This window comes from Diorhabda sublineata, chromosome X (assembly GCF_026230105.1).
Source record: "Diorhabda sublineata isolate icDioSubl1.1 chromosome X, icDioSubl1.1, whole genome shotgun sequence".
NCBI lineage: Eukaryota > Metazoa > Arthropoda > Insecta > Coleoptera > Chrysomelidae > Diorhabda > Diorhabda sublineata.
In genome coordinates, this window is record NC_079485.1 from 1,350,391 (window position 1) to 1,370,143 (window position 19,753).

The 19,753-nt window shown below is 30.9% G+C and overlaps 1 protein-coding gene across 1 annotated transcript in view; it reads left to right on the top strand.

Annotated features, from left to right (window-relative positions):
• Nucleotides 1–469: 469 nt before the first annotated feature.
• LOC130451153 (NADPH oxidase 5) overlaps nt 470–19,753 on the top strand; it is a 99,957-nt gene continuing 80,673 nt past the window's right edge. Inside the window, exon 1 of the mRNA XM_056789980.1 lies at nt 470–714. Coding sequence (XP_056645958.1) covers nt 586–714 — 129 coding nt within the window. The 5' untranslated portion in view covers nt 470–585. The remainder of the gene's footprint in view (nt 715–19,753) is intronic.

Consider the following 19,753-nt stretch of genomic DNA (forward strand, 5'->3'; position numbering starts at 1 on the left):
TCAAATTCCTAATTTTTCTCTATTCATTAATTTAAACCAAATTATTTGCATATGTTTAGGATATTTTATGAAAAATCCAATTAAAAGTGTGTTGTTCAATGTAAAACGATTTATAAAATCTATTTGAACTGCACTAGTAAGAATATGTCGTTGTCACAACCACTAATTGAATCAGAAGCGTCAACTGATTCTGAAAAATGTCTGGAAGCTGCTTCAAATCTGACACTGCATTTGAAGACATCGAAAAATTCTCATGTTCCCGATATTATACCACCGATTCGCAAAGAAACCGAACATACAGATATAGTCGTTATGTTAAATGGCAGGAAACAATTGGAAAATTCTCAAAACTCAAATGGTAATATAAATGAAGTCGAAGATGCGATCCAACCGAACCCAGAGGAACCTCGTAGAAATTCCGTAACAAGTGCAAAGCTCGTAAAACAAAGTAAAATTGACTGTTGTATCGAAAAGGTAAACAACGAGGTATCGGCGTCGAAACCAAGCGTCCAAGCGATTAGTAGCGTATCTGATAAAATATCGGTGGATGAGCGTCTTGCTTGGCGTCGGAAATCTTTAGTGCCCATGTCAAGTATGGAAGAGGAAAACTTAAGGGAGCGATTAAGGATGGCGCATTTAAAGAAATGTCAGGAGATAGTGTCTACGGAGGAGAAGTATTCCAGGGAGTCATTCAGAAAATTATTTCAAAATAAGGTAAGTGTACTTTTGACGTTATACATATTTGTGCTCAAACAAAGATCTGTGTAAGAGCATGAAACTAAAATTCCTTTAAATATTTTACACAATACTACAACAAAATATCATTGGTCAGTTTATTAACCTTTTTCATAATTTGATTCCTGAAGCTACCAATTAAAAACCAAGTCCTTCGCGGATTCACAAAGACTTATTGCATATAGTATGTTTCGTTCATTAAATTGTTTTATTAGAACTTTTTTTATAGTACTCAAAGCGACTTTTTGATAATTCTATAAACGCTATGTAGTTGGATTTGAGTACTAATTTACTTCTGAGCCAACTCTATATAAGAGTATCATAGATACTCTTTAATTTAAACAGATAAAATGAAAGGAACCGTCTAATTTTCTTTGTATAGTGTATGTGAAATCTCAAGATTGCTGAAAATAATACTAATACAAGATTGAACATATTCGAACTAAACATTTGTACTTAATAATACAGCTGAATCAGTACTATTAATAGGAGCTATACGCGGCCTCGCAACGATAGGTACTCTAAATAACTGCGTAAGTAATAATTTTTTAGTAAAGTGTAAACTTGATTTCAAAGACGACATATTTCACCAATATCTGTATGTACAACTTCCTCTTTTTGCCTCACATACGCACCCACTTGAAACATTTAAAGTGTTACCTCTATTAAAAGATTTTTGAATTTTCTTCAGCAACTGTGATTTAAAAAAAATATCACTGAGTTCGTGGAAATAACTGTTTTTATATGGATTATAAAAATAAAACACAAAAAAAAATTTTAATTGAGGTATGTATTGTTGAGAATGCTTTCTATTCAACAGTTTATTCAAATGTTTTCAAATTACAAAATATCTCAATAAAACAATTAAAGGGTGGAAATTTAGTGATAGATCCTCTTTTTCCAATTCACCAACTAGGACAATGATTATCCAGAAACTTATAAACTTATAAATGGTACACCATCTTGTTGAAAAAACAGATCTTGTCCCAAAAGGTCATTTTCGTTTTCAATAATTTAGGAAATCATGTGAAACTGTGAAATATTCGAAGGAATAAAGCACAACAAAAGAAAACCCTAGGAATTTCTGAGCAGTAAGAAGGATAAAGATGCAACAAAATGCATTCGTTCCGGAAGAGCTTCAGGATATTTTGTGAACAAAAATTATGAATGAAAGACATGACAATTGCAATTTTGCCTGGAAAAATTCATTTCGAATGGTTAAAAGATAAAAAATTTATAACTGAGAAAATATTAGCGGAAATGAATTCAATCTTATTACTTGGAGGGTTTTCGAGATTGCTTAACAGGAATATTAGGACAGAAAAGATATAAAAGGTTCTTGGTGCCCAGGGTGGCTGACATCTACGTTATCGAAACTTTCTATGAAACTGGCCGAATATATACATTCAATCCTGCTGAACACGAACATCACGACGGTTACGACCTACGACCTGGTGCTCGTCGAAATTGGCCAAATACATACATCCTGGGTGGGATATTTCCACGACTAAAAACACCAGCCCAAGTATTTAATTCCTGACCCGCTTGAATATGACTTTTTATAAATAAATGTGACTATTTATTTTACCATTCAACGGATAAAAAGTACTTTTTTGATCGGCTGATTATTATCCATCTGCAAGTGCTCCAAAAATATCATCGGTCGCTGTGATTCGTGTCATTTGTTTTCCAAAGAATTTGTCTCTATGCATTTTTTTATTAACTTTGAAACATATCTACGACCAATGTTTTCTGGCTCTAGCGCGCTTTCATTCTCTCCTAAACGGTATTCGTAATGTTGTAAGTAAATTGCCTCGAAATTTTGTATTCTTTTTTTAAATTGTCAAAATTTATTTTCACAAACCTATTGATAAATGTTATCAAGAAATCATGGATGAATTTAAATATAATTCAAAGAGTTTCTAGAAAAGGTATCACTAGACCCTCATGGTAATATAAATTTTCCAAGGTTCATCGTTAAACGTGTATTTCACCACTTTTTTAGAAAGTTATTATTTCCGTAGTTATTTAGGGTGGGAATTTTTCGTTCGGTCACTGTGTATAATCGTAGGTATCAAATATGTAAATGAAACCACTTCTCCCGCTGCATATGAAATTAATTCTTCGCATTCCCTTTGGGAAAAAATCGTTAATAACTCCAACAGACGGCAGGCCTTTTCAATTCATATCTTTTTATTGATACCCAATCAACGTAAGAGTGATGCACAAATGCAAGTCGGCATCACGCTCAACAAATCTTTAACTTTCTTAATTAATTGAAGATTTAATGAACTCAAGGACATAATCATAAATTTATTTGAAGTAACCTGGGAGCCATTAATATCCTGATTTTCTGGTTTTGAAAGTAATTTCGCAAATAGTCATCCGGGTAATGTATAAATGTATAAACACTTATTTTTAAACACCTCATTAGATAATGCTGCTAAATGAATTGATGTTTTATATCTAATTGGAGGTTAACGGTGAACGTTTATTAATTATTAGCATCTTTAATAAGCTTCCAGTGGAAATTTAGAATTGTTTGTAGACAATGTCCTTAGAATCGTTGGAATTCAAAATGTATACCTATGTAAAACTCTTTAATATTATTTAAAACATCTTCGTGCAAATCTTGGTAAAATTGATTTCAATGATGACTAAGTTGAAAAGTTGAAAAAGTATATTGTGAATATATAGGTAAAGAAACGTGAAATTTAAATACTCTGCCTTAGAGGCGAAAATACAGTGTGGTAAAATTGATTTTTTTTAAAAAATGTATGATAATGTATGACAAAATAATTGGCGTAAATTGTGGGTGTGTTAAATTTAATCCATTACTCCAGAACTCACTGCATATAATATTAAAAGCTTGCGCTCTATGGTATTACTATTTTCATTTACTCTAACTATTTTTTCACACATTACAATCATTTTTTAATAATTTTAATTTATCATATTGTATTTTAGTATCCAATGCAGGGAATTTGAACTTTACTCAATACGGGATTATCAAGCTTATTATTAAAAGGTCATATTTCCTATATTACCAACTTTTCTATACATGTATGTTCACAATATACTTTCTTAACTTTGTCATTATCAGCATATGTTAATTAAATCATTCTTGAAGACCAGTTTTACCAAGGTAAACGCCAAAAATTCGATTTTTTACTTTGTAGCGCATTCTATTTATAAAGTATGGTTTTTTAAATGTTTCTATATCAGACAAAATTTAGTTTGAAAAAAAAGTTTTATCAAGAAAAAATTACATACAATCATAGAATTGTAAATTTACAAAAAATCGTTAAGTTAAGAAGTTGATTCCCAAAATATTATAATAGAATAACAAAAACGCAAAATTGTCCATTTCTCATTACAAAATTCAAAATGAAATCATAGTTGTTAATCTCCTTGAAACATAGCAAACAGGAAATATGGACTCAAGCAATTAATACCTACACAATAATGAATAAAAAATGATAGGGGAGTAGTGATTAATTAATTTTTTTTAACAATAAATAGACTGTGAGAATTTTTTATTAGTGAAACCTAACATGAAATTTATACAAAACGCTGAAGATTTATTAGTGAGTTATTCAATTTAGTATTGTTGCCACCAGATCCTTCTTACAAGTTATTTTGTATGAATATAGATGTTACGCATTCCAAAGATAAATCACTATTTATTTTCATGCAAGGTTATTAAACAAGTAAATGATTCGAAAACATCAAAAATAGTACCATTCAACAGATGTATAAAGTAAATATTTTTGATATTTGAATATTGTTTGAAGGATTTTCTACAAACAAATCAATTTGTTTTCTGTTTCAAACCCATATTTATTATTTCGAAATGTAATCAATATCGGTCATTAATCTTTAGAATTCAAAGTATTAGTTCCATTAATTCTCTTCAATACCACAAACATATTACGATTCAGCTTCTTCTGAAACTGACGAATAGCTTCATTTGCATTCATCGAAATATTTATTATTCTAAGTTGTCTAAGCATAAGTGAGTTAATTGCGTTTGTAAGGTAGCTGTTATGGCGGTTAAGCACAAATTAATGCCTCTTGTGTTCGTAGACATTAGCGTTTTTCTCCAAGAATATCTATCCATTACTCATGTTTTCAATGTTACCTTTCAGAACGCAATTCTTTTGAATATGCTTTATTATTCTCATTGTTTATTCAAGAGAAAGTACATTGGGCAAATTTAAGATAATTTAAATGAATACGTTATTATTCATATCATTGAATAACTGTTTAATCAAAAGAAATTTAATACGTCAGGTCAGTCTGTTTTGGTGGTATTGTTTTCTTTACAACATCCTTGTTCCTTGGTTTTTTTTAAAACTGATACAAAAAAATAGGAAAAAGCAATGTCTGAAAATCAGCAATATTCTTTAGTCGATGGAACATTGATGGACAGCGTCAAAAGCTTTCCACATTTGTATGACAAAAAGGACTCATACAGGAAATTTCTATTCGTTTACCAGTAATTTATGATTATGAAAAAATCACCACCAAGAAATTTTAGTTTAATTTACCAAACTTCAGTTACCTATGCTGTAAATTATAATTAATTTAATACCATACCACTTTTTTGTGAGATGATTAGCGTTGCTTGAAAATTTGAAAGCTTTCAAATTCAAAATGAGATTTTAAACAAATGCTAGTGTCATCAATGAAAACCAAAATAGAAAAAATGTTTCACGGACGTTATTATATATGATCAAATTATTTAAAATTTAGAATTTAGTTCGACTCCGTGTGAATAGGTAACTTTTAAAACGACTTTCCTGTTGTTTCAATAGACGTCTTCTATATGTTAAAATGTTTTCTGTAACTAACTAGAAAACAGCATCAACAGGTATTACTGGTATGGGCTCTTCAATGCTTAGCTACCGTGATAGCTGTCAGTCAAATTTTGTTCGTACGTCAACTATTCGATACACTATTAAATTTTGAAATATAGTTGTTCATTGTTACCAGTTGAACGAAACTATAAAATAAATAATTTGATGATAATATTATTTATTTCCAAAATACAAACATGCTTAACTAATAGAACTAAAATATTCCGTACTTTCACTTTCCAATTAATATTAAAAAATTCTATTTTCATCGTTTTTCTATATCTTGTATAATTGACTCTGCTTGTTAATAATTTATCGCGTTTTATTTTTAGTTCGCCAGATTACAATTTACGGAATTTTTTGGTTTTATAGCCATTTTTGCGTTTTTGGCTCATTCACTTTTCTCACCGGTATTAATATAGTAGTTGGATTATTTTTCAATAGTTAACAGCTTAAGTGGCATCATCTTTATCATAAAATCAACTTATAGTCTTTTCATAGATACTCAATTTTTAGTTTATGTATACCATTTGCAAGTCATAGTCGACACTTCATATACAAGAAATCAGATTAGCTTACAGTTGGTCACAATTGAATGTAAAACAAGTTTTAAATACACTGCTAAACATTTGTTGTAGTAATCAAATAAATTCAAGCATATGGTCGGTTTTATATGGTTTTTGTTTCAGTTTAACATAATAATAATTATTTTATTGTCCTAGTTTTGATACAGTGATTTTGAAAGGTAGTTAATATTTCAATTTTTTTGCATCAAACAGTGGATTTCCGAAGGGTTAACGCAACGTGCAGTTTCTCAACGTTTGAATTTCACATAGAGCATGGCGAATGGTTCAGTCTTTCATGTTCATTAAAGAGAGTGACAAATCATTACAACTACTGCAATCGTTAACTGCGTATTACCGCAAGGAGGAACACAACTTCACTTCTGCTACCAATAGGGTATTGGATTAGCGTCCACTACATCAACAGCTAACTAAATAACATGTAGGTTAGGATAAACCGCATCTGGATCATCGAAGAATAGAAATTTTTTTCTCTAGGTTCTATGTTCCACCTGAGTAACTTAGATGGATCTAGCTTGGTTTGGAGAGAACGAGGTCAGAGGTATAATGAGCAATTAAGGGCTTCAATAATTGTTTTGGGTGGAAGTTTCATCATTTGTTTTTATGGGCACATGGACTTGATAGTATCTTTCATTACCACCATGAATAATCATAGATGTGGGAATATGAATATGGAATCGTTTATTTGGTAATATGCGGATGTAATTGGCAAAATGGATTGGTCACTATACTCTGATGTTATTTTATTGTCCTAGTTTTGATCCAGTGATTTTGAAAGGTAGTTAATATTTCAGTTTTTTTGCATCAAACAGTGGATTTCCGAAGGGTTAACGCAACGTGCAGTTTCTCAACGTTTGAATTTCACATAGAGCATGGCAAATGGTTCAGCCTTTCATGTTCATTAAAGAGAGTGACAAATCATTACAACTACTGCAATCGTTAACTGCGTATTACCGCAAGGAGGAACACAACTGCACTTCTGCTACCAATAGGGCATTGGATTAGCGTCCCCTACATCAACAGCTAACTAAATAACATGTAGGTTAGGAGAAACCGCATCTGGATCATCGACGAATAGAAATTTTTTTCTCTAGGTTCTATGTTCCACCTGAGTAACTTAGATGGATCTAGCTTGGTTTGGAGAGAACGAGGTCAGAGGTATAATGAGCAATTAAGGGCTTCAATAATTGTTTTGAGTGGAAGTTTCATCATTTGTTTTTATGGGCACATGGACTTGATAGTATCTTTCATTACCACCATGAATAATCATAGATGTGGGAATATGAATATGGAATCGTTTATTTGGTAATATGCGGATGTAATTGTCAAAATGGATTGGTCACTCTACATGAATTGCATTGAACATGTTCGGGCCGCAATGTCTTCTTTCATCCAGAGTATGCCTGATATAATATTTGTTTGTGACAAATTTATTTTATAAAAATATCTAAGTATTTAATCTATTACAAAAAAAGAAAAAAATTGAAACAACGAAATTCGAGTCTTAAAAATACTTATGAACTTTAACAGTTTATTATTGCTATTGGTGTATATTAATATGAAAATTATTAAATATGGAATATATATATAAATATGAAAATATATTCAAATAAAATTTAAATATGTCTACTAAAACAGATATATAATTGGTATTTGCTGTAATGTGATGGATACAACATGAGATTGTAGAAAGGTTATCAATAAAATTTGTTTCTTTCACATGGACGTTATGAATAATAGTTTGGTCTTATGAATAATAGTTTCGTCTAACAGATTCTAGTAATTATCCGTAGAAACATTTGTTACATATGATAGATCCGGAACATTTATAGGATGGTAATTCAAAAAATATATAAGAGTGTTACTATTCTAAATTCTGATTCATTGTAGCAAAACCAGAGTACCATTAATCACATAGTATTGCGTATAGAAGTATTTTATAAATAAACTTCACTTGCATAAGATAATTCTAAGAAACTGACGAAGTTTGTTTTGTGTATATTTAATCTTTAAACTAAGCCGAAACATTTTCTCTAATTCATTCGTAAATTTGACATTTCAGTGTGTTGTTGTCCTTTACTTACAATTATGATATTATGATACGTACTGAAATTTGCTCTGATCACAAACCATTGATGTCGGTCAATCAATAGGCCATTTAAATTGCTGTGAGCTACTGGAAACAAGTCTTTATTCAATAATAAATCAACATAACTGATAACGACTACAGAGTGGCCAAAGTAGCACACCTTTTTGATATTCAATCGAGATATTAGCAATTTATGTTGTTGCTCCATTTGGTTGATTAAAAAAATTGACGTCTACCTTAAAGATGTTATTTAGTTGTGCACATTTTTCATTTTAGTAGGTAAACACCTGAAAAACTGTTTATTCAGATGAAAGAAAAATAATCTAATCATCAAATTCAGTTACCAAATTTAACAGTTTCATTACTATCATATCACGTTGCGCTAAATTATTAGCAGCTGCGACAGGTTGTATGCTCACAGTTTTGATTCAAAGAATTATAACAGAATAGTCACTAAACGGAATTGGAGAAATACAGCTTCACTAGAGGAGAAATTACTGAACCTTGTCAGTGTTACGTTTCGAAAATACACCTATTTTTCTACAATGGTGCTACAACTCATTTTCAAAATCTATCAATTTGACGCAGCGCAGATTGAACCCAGTTTAAGCATATCCCACACGCGACACATGCGTGATTCAGTCACAGCAAGACACACATTTTCCAATAGTAGCACATACTGAACACATCTCGCATCTATCCCATTTTTCTCCAGGTTTGCAACATGATAGCGAGGCTCTAGGTTATAGGAAAAATATCCCTCTTTTTCAATTAGTTGTGCCATTTTCTGTCTCCATTTCAAAACTAGATTTCTCAAAAATCTCATGCGGGAGGTGTGCGCGAGCTGAATTCATTTTGAGGTGGGCTTTATCGTGAGCATTATTGAGTAGAAAAGGATCTTGAGTAGATTTTATCTTCCAAATGCTGTGAGATCTCTCACTTCTACATCTGTTAGAAATACTATTTTGCTAATGTAAGCTGATTTTCAAACTCACAGTTTTTGCGAGATACACGTTGTATATGAAACTATTACTTGTATTACCCGGTTTCGTTCTAATGACGTTGTGTAATATGTACATTTTTGTTATATTTTCTTGAATAATTATTTGCTTTAAATACTAATTAATACCAAAAATGGGAGATACAAAAAGTTGTATGATGGTATTAGTGGACGCACTCCGATCAAATGTTATTTTAATCTTTTTTATCTCCTGTTTTTGGTCATCACTCATGAGAACCTGTTCTCATTAGTAGAGTACCTAAGCATTGTAGAGAAAACGCCGAAATTATTTTGAAAGCCGCGTGTTTTTTGTTCATATACTTAAAAATATCATTTTAAATTCCAAGGTCTTCGGCGGATATCTAGTTATAATATTGTTGCTAGACGGTATTTCTAAAGGTTATGTATGATGCAGTTGAGTAATTTTATGTCATTGAAAACAGGAAAAACTGTCTTAACATTTTGTTGTGGTTCTTCATACTCTAAAATAACCGTTCATATGATTGTTTCCTTCTGTTTTTCATTTTACGGTTTCACAAATGCTTCATTTGCTTGTTATATGTATTTTACTATGTTCGTGACATTTTCGTTAAAAACGTTTGAACTACTACTATTATTTTCTTTGCTCTTTTTATATTGTACCTTACCCAATTACCTCTTGACTCTGATACTGCCAAAACAAGTGCCATTTCTTCTCTGATAAAACTGTTTATGCCAATATAGACATTCTAAGCCAACTAAATGACCTGAAAACCTGATACTTGATTCATACTATGAAATTGGGCAATGCCACAGCAAAAAGTAGCTTCCTCATTCCCTGTACTAGCTTTCAGGTAGAGTTCCAAGCCCAAACAGTGTCACAGGTTTTCTGTGGTTTCCTTGTAGCCTGGTAAATTAGTTCATCAGTGATTTGTTTTAATTAAATACTTAATTTAACTTGCGGTAGCTAGTTAACGCACATATGACGAGAACTTATCTCTAGAAAAAAAGATTCCAGCTCCAGCCATACAAAATATTTCTATATTTGACCATCCCAAAACAAATTATATCATTTTTACGATACACACATTTCTAATTCGTCAATAACCTCCCTTTCACTTTCCCAACCCTTTTTTCCAAATGGACTATACCATATGTTTTCGCTTTTGTTTTAATACTATTCTGGTACTTCTTTTTTTGATTACATACAGACCGTATTTTTAAAAACTTTCCCACTTTAACACGTAGCTATAAAAGCTACTTGTTTTTATGGAGATTAAATTGCTGTTTTTCTTGCAATCTCTCGTTTTCAAAAATATAAAAATAATCTTAAGCCATTTTACAATAGAACTATTCAAAAACCACATTTATTAACAACAATTTTTTGAGATATTTGTTTTAATGTACAGAAAAAATGACACATGAAGGTGTTTCAGGTTGAATCAATTAAGACTTTATTTTGCAAAGGCAATGGAAATATTGTGGACTAAGATCATGTACGAATACTGAATTTAACTGAGTTTCTGATGATTCACAAATAACAGGTTAGGAAATTGAGAAGAAGGGGGTTAACAAATAATAAAGGTGTAGCCCTTTGGACAGATCGAAGTGTCTTAACATTTTCTTAAAATTTAATAAAAGCTGTCAAATATCGATCAATTTATTGTAATAAAAGTGAAATTGGTAGTTTTAAGAAACGGTTAATTGATATTCGTTGTAAACGAAAGTTTTTCTAACATTTCTTCTTAAATATATATGAACGAATAGCATGTATAATTAATTTTTCCCATTCGAACATATCACACTCTTAATATTTTTCAAAGGCTGATAGTAATAATTTAGCGAGGAACTTCAATACCTTGTATATGTGCGTAGTTTAAACGAGCTTTGATACTGTTAATTACGGGAAACTGTAATAATTTGAATAATACTAAGCCATAAATTAATTTAATTTTTAGTATTAATGATGATTTATAATTTAAGTTATTGCTATATACGCTGCAAATCGGTAGGAAACAGTCACACAGGTTTTATGTATATAAGAGTCAAAATAAAGTCATAAATATTGATTATAAGGAAACCAGTTATCTTCTAAATTTCCAAGAAATTTGACAGAATAAAGTATTTATTATTTATCCGTCAAAAAATCTCCAAGCCTTCATGAGGAAGTTATTTCATTCCCGAACATTCAAACTAAATATCTACGCCAAAGTGGATGTATGAAGAATGCATCCGTGCATACTCGTATAACATGATATGAATACAATTCGATTTTTTATAAACAGAGGTAATAAAGAAGAACTAGCCACTAACAATAGACTGATAATACCCTAAAACCCTTCTTGGTAGAAATAATTGATTCCGATCTCGACGTATCTTTTCAAATTACTGTTTAAGCAGAACCGTGCGCTGAATAAGTGCTCCTTCTAACTCCGAAACAGAAAATAGTGACTGGGTACTATATCTGAGCTGCATTGGGATGACTACAGAGATCCCTTCTGGACCGTAAAAACGCACACCGGGCGTTTGCATCGGATAGCTCCGCAAAACTTAACTGACCGATAGTGAAAGTAAAATTTCTTTGCCGTTTGTGATCCAAGATATTTCCACTTAATAGTAGCTTGTTTTTTTTGTGAGAACGAAATGATGGAACCAGCGATGCTGTCTGTCAAAATGGTAATACTCGAGAAATGTGATACTGCACGTAATTCGTGTAGCTCTGTGCTCTGACGAGATTTCACGCAGATTTATTAGTCAATCATTTTGAATCATTTTTTCAACTCGTATCGTGTTATCGCTACGTGTTGTCTGCTCATTGTTTTTCCACCAGAAAAAAAGTCAAATCACAACTCAAACGTCTACATGATAACAGTTTTCTAAGGGATTTGATATTTCAATTAAACTTTATTATTTTATATATTATAATTAATTAATTAATTAATTAATTAATATATTATAATTAAAATTTCACTATTCGTTTATCAGCTATATGACAAGTAGTGTCTAGAGGAAAAGTTTTTTCCACAATACATCATCCCTCTTATAATGAAGAACCAAGTTTTAAAATAAATAGAAATTGTTATCAGTATTAATACTTCGTTCATGTGGTATTTGTGCGATATAATGATGCAGTGTTGTTTTGATATGGAAAAGATCTTAGTAATGCCCGATCAATTCAGCACCAATCAAACACTTTTTCCACAGTCAAAAGAAGAATTTGAAAAAAAAGTTTTGTATACTTAATTGAAAATATTAGCTGAGAGTTATGCTATTCAAAGAAAGAACAGTTTTATCATCATTATTAACATAAACATTCATGGTTATAGGTATTACAAAAGTCGATAGTTTTGCTTATCAAACTGGCGTCGTGTGAAGTTAAAAAAAATCGAATTGCATGTTATTCAATTCTATCTAAGAGTACGAGTGCTTCAGGTACTGCAACTTTACTCAGTTTAAATAGATCGATGATGAAAAGCAAACTGCACTATGAAGCTACTACAAAATAGCCAACAAAGCTTCGCTGAAAAAAAATAAATTTCATTACTAACACTGTATGCAGTCTTCCCATTAGTAAAAGAGCCGCTAATATCAGTAAACATCTGCACCACATCACTATTATTTTGTTATGAGTTAACACTCGATGCATAAGCTACTAAAATCAGTTTAAGCACTTACTAAAAACAAATTATCCTTTAATAGGCATTTCAAATTCGATACCTAAAAATTTTATTAGAAATAGGCCACTAGCTCTTGGATATAAAATTCCTTTGATGTATGCTGAGGCAGACACATGTAACGATAGAAATTTGCTTTGCTCCTGCAAAAAGATTATAGTAGGGGAATAAGAATTAACGAGGAAGTTGACTCCTTACCTAGCACATATCTATCAGCTATCAACTCATAGTAGTTGATGTAGATTTATATTCGTTTAAATGAAAAAATGTAGGAAAAGTGTCATATAACAAATTTTGTAGAAAATAAATATATAATTTGGGATAATCACTTTTCAGTGGAAAGCTTAAATTAGAGTTTCGTTCTAAATGGCCTTTAACAATTATCATTTCAAATTTCTAGTTCCAAATACATCAAAATACCGACGAGATTTCAGTTCTATTGGTGAATCGTTCGTTAGTTGTGAAAAATGTGATCTGTGGACCGATATTCAAATCTAAATAAAATAAATAAAAATACTTTTTTCAAATTAATTTCACAAATCAAATATATTATTATAAGCCGAAACATGTCAGTTACTAGTGACATGTTCATTTGCATTGTCATTTCAACATCAGTGTATTTAACATTTCTGAAACAGAATAAAGTGCATAAATAGCTATTAGATTTCCATCAGTTCCTCAGGTATACATTTTCTAGGCGTGATTGAATGTTATGTGCTTAAACATGACTTATTTGACAAGATCGTTTATCAGCCTTACTCGGGAGACAGCTTAAGTTTTTTCATTCCAAATAGGAGCTAACTTTATTGTAATAACTCTATGCGTTAAACGGTAATGGTGTTCTTTTATGTATTCGTTACGTATCAGGTTGTTTGCATTTGTTTGTATTTGTTTTCGCTTTATTTAACGTGCCTTTCTTTATTCAGTCCTATTATTATAGATATGCGTAAATATCTTTGATCTTCATGATCTCAAATGAGTCAAAACTGTCTAATGAATTAGGTTTTTGTTCTATATTTCTTCATAAACCTTATTGATTTCGGACAATAGCCTATAAATTTTGTTGCAGTTTCATGTTTATTATATCCGCGGGCTACGAACCCGACTGGCGTTGACTCACTTGCTAGTGTAAAAAAAATTGAAAGTGGTAATTATAGAAATGAATCGTTAACCATTAATTAGAAACGTGCATGCATTCAATGATTATGTTTGAACGCTCTATAATTATTAATAATTACACATACGATATCATACAACTGTCCATGGCCCTGTTTTGCTTTCTTCTCTTCGTCTTCATCATAACGAAATTACAGCAACATTGAGAATTAGTAATATGTCGCGATAAGATCTATTTAATAGGCAAATAATTCACTAGTTTAGTAACACATGGTAATTTTTAAATAGATCAAACGTTATAAGAAATATCTATAATATTTTTATACCCTAGAATAAGGAAAAAAATGATAGGAAAGTCGAAAGATTGTTTTGTGATATACACATAGAATCCAAACACATCTAATAGTGAAATGTGACAAAACTTTTTGGTCTCTTTTGTTCTCTCCGTTTTGCGTTCTTTACGTTTTCCTGTTTTATTAGGATAATATTTAAATACATTTAAAACGCCTGCAACATATTAACTACGTTTATCTGTGTCACGTAATCTTGCCGCTAAGAGCAGGTTTCGAATTTTAAGACCGAATTCAGGTGTCACTTCTCAAAATAATAAGCCAATTAAACGAATAAAAACGACATGAGGTGCCACCTACACCTACAATCGTAAACTGTGTAGATTGAAATCAAACCGGAGATAAAATGTAACTTTAGTAGGTGGTAGGAAATTGAATTTTATCAGATTAACGGGCAATATATTTCTAATGATGTCGAAGTTTTGGCTATATGAAAATGATTATTTGGAAATCACTAAATTATATGACTAACAAGAACGAACCAACCAAGACAAAAACTAGCTTAATCGTATATCTACAAAAAAAGTACTAAAGTATTATATGCTGAAATTAATTCAAATTCACAGTATGAAAAATGTCCTTTGATAAATAATAAACTGGAAAGAAAAATTGTAGATTAGCGTGAGCAAATATGTTCAAAATAAAATGGAATAAAATGGGCGAAAAAATGTGAGTAATGGTTAGAGAAAACGGGTTAATTGGAAACCACCTATATCAAGAGAAAAATAAATAAAAAGATGCACACTTCAAATAAACCTACCAATGGGTACACCATTGCAAAATAAAATACATCTACAGTAAGTTGCAGAAAAACAGAAGGTAGCGATATTGGAAACTGTGGGCCAATCCGCCATCAAATCAAGAAAATGTGGAGGAGCCCACAGGAAGCAGTAATATCGCCATTCCACTAGTCAACAGAAGTCTATATGTCCTCATAGATATATCCATGGCAAATTTTCGCTGGTTTTGATATACAAATGATATAATATTGTGTAAACAAGAAGGACTTACAGTCAATGCTCAAAAAACACATTTGGTAGATTTCGATATTTATTATAGTTTTCTTGGATTTTCGTTTATTTGATCTTTATTTAGTTATTTGTGTGTTTGTTACTAGTTTTTTACAAGCTTTTGTCTACAAATTGTCAACAATTTTTTGACGATTAAGCATATCTGACAAGCAAATGGCACTGACAGATCTCAAACAGGTGCAAGTAACTTAAATCGAATTTGTCAAGAACCTAAACAAAAAGTATACAAAAAGATACAATCTCCTATCAGACGTTTGGTTCTACACATGCGTAATTAGACCAATCATAATCCATAGATCCGCCACGTGGTGGATAAAAATGCAGCAAATGAGGACTATAAGGCTACACAGTAATATACAAAGGCTAACTTGCTTGTGTGTCCTGGGGATCGTGTGAAATATATTAGCTAAATATACAGTACGGAACCTAAAAGCACACAATGTAATAGACTAGTAGGGAGGTGTACATAGGATCATTACTCTATGAAAAAAATTAAAAGTTAGGACATATAATATCGTTCAATTGCTATATATATATATTCACAGACAGACATTCGATTCTTTGGAATAAACTTTAAGCTAAAACGGGATTGTTTGTTTACTATACACGCTGCTTGATTATAAAAAAGCCACGGAACCCTTCGGCGATGTTTCAAACTCAGGAATCAAGAGCTAGATATAGGAAAGCCACTGGTAAGGATTTACATGAGATTCAATTCATAACTGAAAAATAAAAAGAAGAAGGCTGGAATATATAAGAAATAAAAGCAAAATTTGGATTACCATTAAATTTTAAATCGAATATAGAAAATACATCACTAATTCTTTGACGAAAAAACAAAACAATTATAAATAAATTGTGTTTTATCATTTTATCTGTAAAATTATTTACATCAATTCTCTAAACGAAATTTTTGTTCTCTTGCAACATCAATTCGAAAGATTTATAAATTTGACATTGGCTGTTTATAAACTATAGAAATTCACAGCTTGATAACTATTATCAACTAGCGTGTCGACAATAAAAAATAATGAGATTACCGTGGCTACTAGCTGCTTGAACATATAAACAGATATTCGAGGTAGCGAACTAAGACAATAACTATTAACAATAATGGGGTACTGACAGTTATAAATGCTTGGTTGATTCGTTATGAATGTTTATTGAATAAACAACATTTGTATTTATCTGATTGGAACTGATTCTTTAAAAAGCATTCACTTCGTTAATATAACGAATATTATTGATATTAGTCAGTTGTGGAATTATTTTTAGCGATTTTTTTGTTTAAAAGCTTCATTGAATAATGCCCTCTTACCGTTAGGTTATTTTGTGAGATAGATAACAGTAAAAAATTTGTTTGTGTTTTCTATTTTGCATTTTATTCCTTTCCATGATAGATAATAGTTGAGTGGCAATCACCACCAAAATGCATAGCAGTAACCAGATTCGTATTAATGGCTAATAATGGTCGATCTACATATTTTCAAGGTCGCTGAATATGAAGTTTGTTTTCAATTAAATTTGGGGAAACCTTGTCAAAATCGAATTTTAAGAAAACACGATTAATATTGAGTCATCATTTTTCGCGTTTAACTGGCAACAATCAATATTTCTCTATGAGAATTAAATAGCATATTAGCAATTATTTTGTGTCGTATCCAAAGACGTCCAAAATTTCCAAACCATTTTCCGGCTGAGCAGGACATTTTTTCATGATATTATGTTTCCGCAGATTGAAATTAAAAACTTGATTGACACAGTTTTTAATTATCCATACAGTCTAAAAGTACAAAGTTTAAGGAAGTTTTTCAGGAAATTCCAGCTTTTAATCTCAATTAGACAAAATATGTCGATTTTTTAAGTACCGTGGTTGTATACAGCGCGCGCATTTTTCGAGACGCATCAAGTTATAAAAATAAGAAAATAACTTGGGGGGATAATTGAATTTAAGTATTTTTGCGATTTCTTTCAATTATTATAAATAAAATTTAATTATTTAAATCGTTCGGATTCAGGAACCTTGAAAAGATAAAGATATCAATTTTAGCCATTAATACGAATCTGTTTCTAAGCGTTCTTTGGGGGTTCTCCGCTCACCTATAAAATATGACCCTAGATAGACCTCAAATAGCACGGCAGTAATACGTGTTTTCGCAATAAATATAGACTCAGTCAAATTGATGGTACTAGGGATAGAAATCGACATAATTTTTGTACAAAGGTCATAGTTTTCATAAAAACAACAATTGTGGATGTGGTTAGTAATAAATACCTAATTGAATATCCGTCTTTATGACCACATAAATATATTTTTTTAATATCGTTGAGAATTTTTCATAATAGATATTAAAAATGTTTTAATATTTTTCCTGTGGTGAAGCATTTCTTCTGAGAATTGTAACAACTAGTTTTAAAACAGAAAAATCTCGGCAATTTCAATAATTGTTATTTAATAACGGATTTTCATTATGATACATCCATATTTACAACTAACCACATTCCTTATGAGATTTTTTATTTGCCAAAAGAAGAAGTTTATCGTACTAGACACGTTTATTTGGAAAACATAATTAACTACCTTACTGAGATACGTCTAATAAGGAGGCAATTACTTTGGACAACATTGAGATATTTCCTATCCATATCTTAAAACATGTTTACTGTTAATATTAGATGAGTTTTATCGATATCCTGCGGAGCTTTGGCAGTTACTTGATAATATATTATCTACTATTTTCAGTTGTTGCTCTCTATAAATGAATAGTTATAGCAAGGAAATAAAATAAAGCGAGAATATCAATTTTTGGTACTAAATCTTCGTACATTCATTTATATTGACAATATTAATTATGAATTAACAAATCGGTATAAGCTTTGTGAAAAATACATTCTGATAGATAATAGTTTTCTGATCAATATTTTTTCAACCTGTTTTTGTTGATCAAAGAATTTTTTTCAAAATTATAATACTAGACTCTTGAACCATGATATCTTTTAGTCAATTTTGATTTCTATACATCTTACTTAATCACTATGCTCTGCACTAACTACACTCATTCTGAAAGCTTAATTATAAAAACTGTGATAAGACGATGCAAAGGATTCAGGAAAATGAATCTAATGGACTAGAAATATTGCGTATTAATTTCGTGATTTATTCAGAATATCCAATTTCGGAGAATCTTTATGGCACATATCAATCTTATAAGATGAGAATATCAAGTTTCCCAAATGAAGTACTCTTAGTTGTTTATATATGTTCCTTAATAAATATGAAACAATAATAGATCAAACTAAAATATGGTATTAGATTAAATGACAAATTTATAAACTTAGTTATAGAAATTCAAATATAACTTAGCTTTATTCCCTTTCTACGTATATCTATTGAAAATCTATCGTTGGCCGACTGATTTCCTCGCCATCAAAATCACCAGTTGATCCAGATCTCACTCCAGTTGAAGCCTAAAGTGTAACTATTACATTTTTTACTGGTCTGCTTGCAAGTCGAGCTCTGTGGATATGGTTTGAAATATCTGGCATGAGACAAACTAAGGCAAACTTGGATAGACCTTCTGCCTGCGAAATACGACTAGTAACTGTTATTTTGACCAGACGCGGTCATCTAAGATGTCATCTTCATGTTATGGGCAACATTGACGATCCGAAATGAGAATGAATAAACTGCATAAGACGTAACCAGTAAGTACCCAGGACTTGCTCGTGCGAGGTTCAAACTTGATTACTTTAAAAATGTTAGTATAGCACGAAAAAATGATATTTGGCCAAAATTGGACTGAGATATTATTACTGAATCAAAAATGAAACGAGTAACAATTTAAAATATAATATGAAGAGAGATGTTTGTCGGTTTAGTATGAATACCTTTTTCTGGTCTTAATTGACTGACGTTTCCTCAATGAGTTATTTTAATTCAAATCACACATCAGTGTCCGAATATTCAGACAAACACTCAAGTTGATTATATTGTTTCGTTTCAAGGCGTAAAAAATCCTCCCATCTGAAGTGGAACTCAATTTTAGAATAATTTCAGAGAAACATATCAAAAATATTGAATAAATTTTTTTTGTGTGTGAAAACGTTATGTTAATTTTAGAGAGTGAAGATTAATTGGATAATATACGTTTATTTTCTTAGAACCGTAAGAGATGAATGTCCTCAATTTGAAAATTCCGACGCTGAATAAACAAACTAAATCATCACGTTTTTTTTTATTGAAAATAATTTCAAGATGTAATTTATGAGTTTATTTTTGAAGGCAACAATCATAATGATTGATTTATTTAGCGATTTGAGTTAAATATTCTTTTTT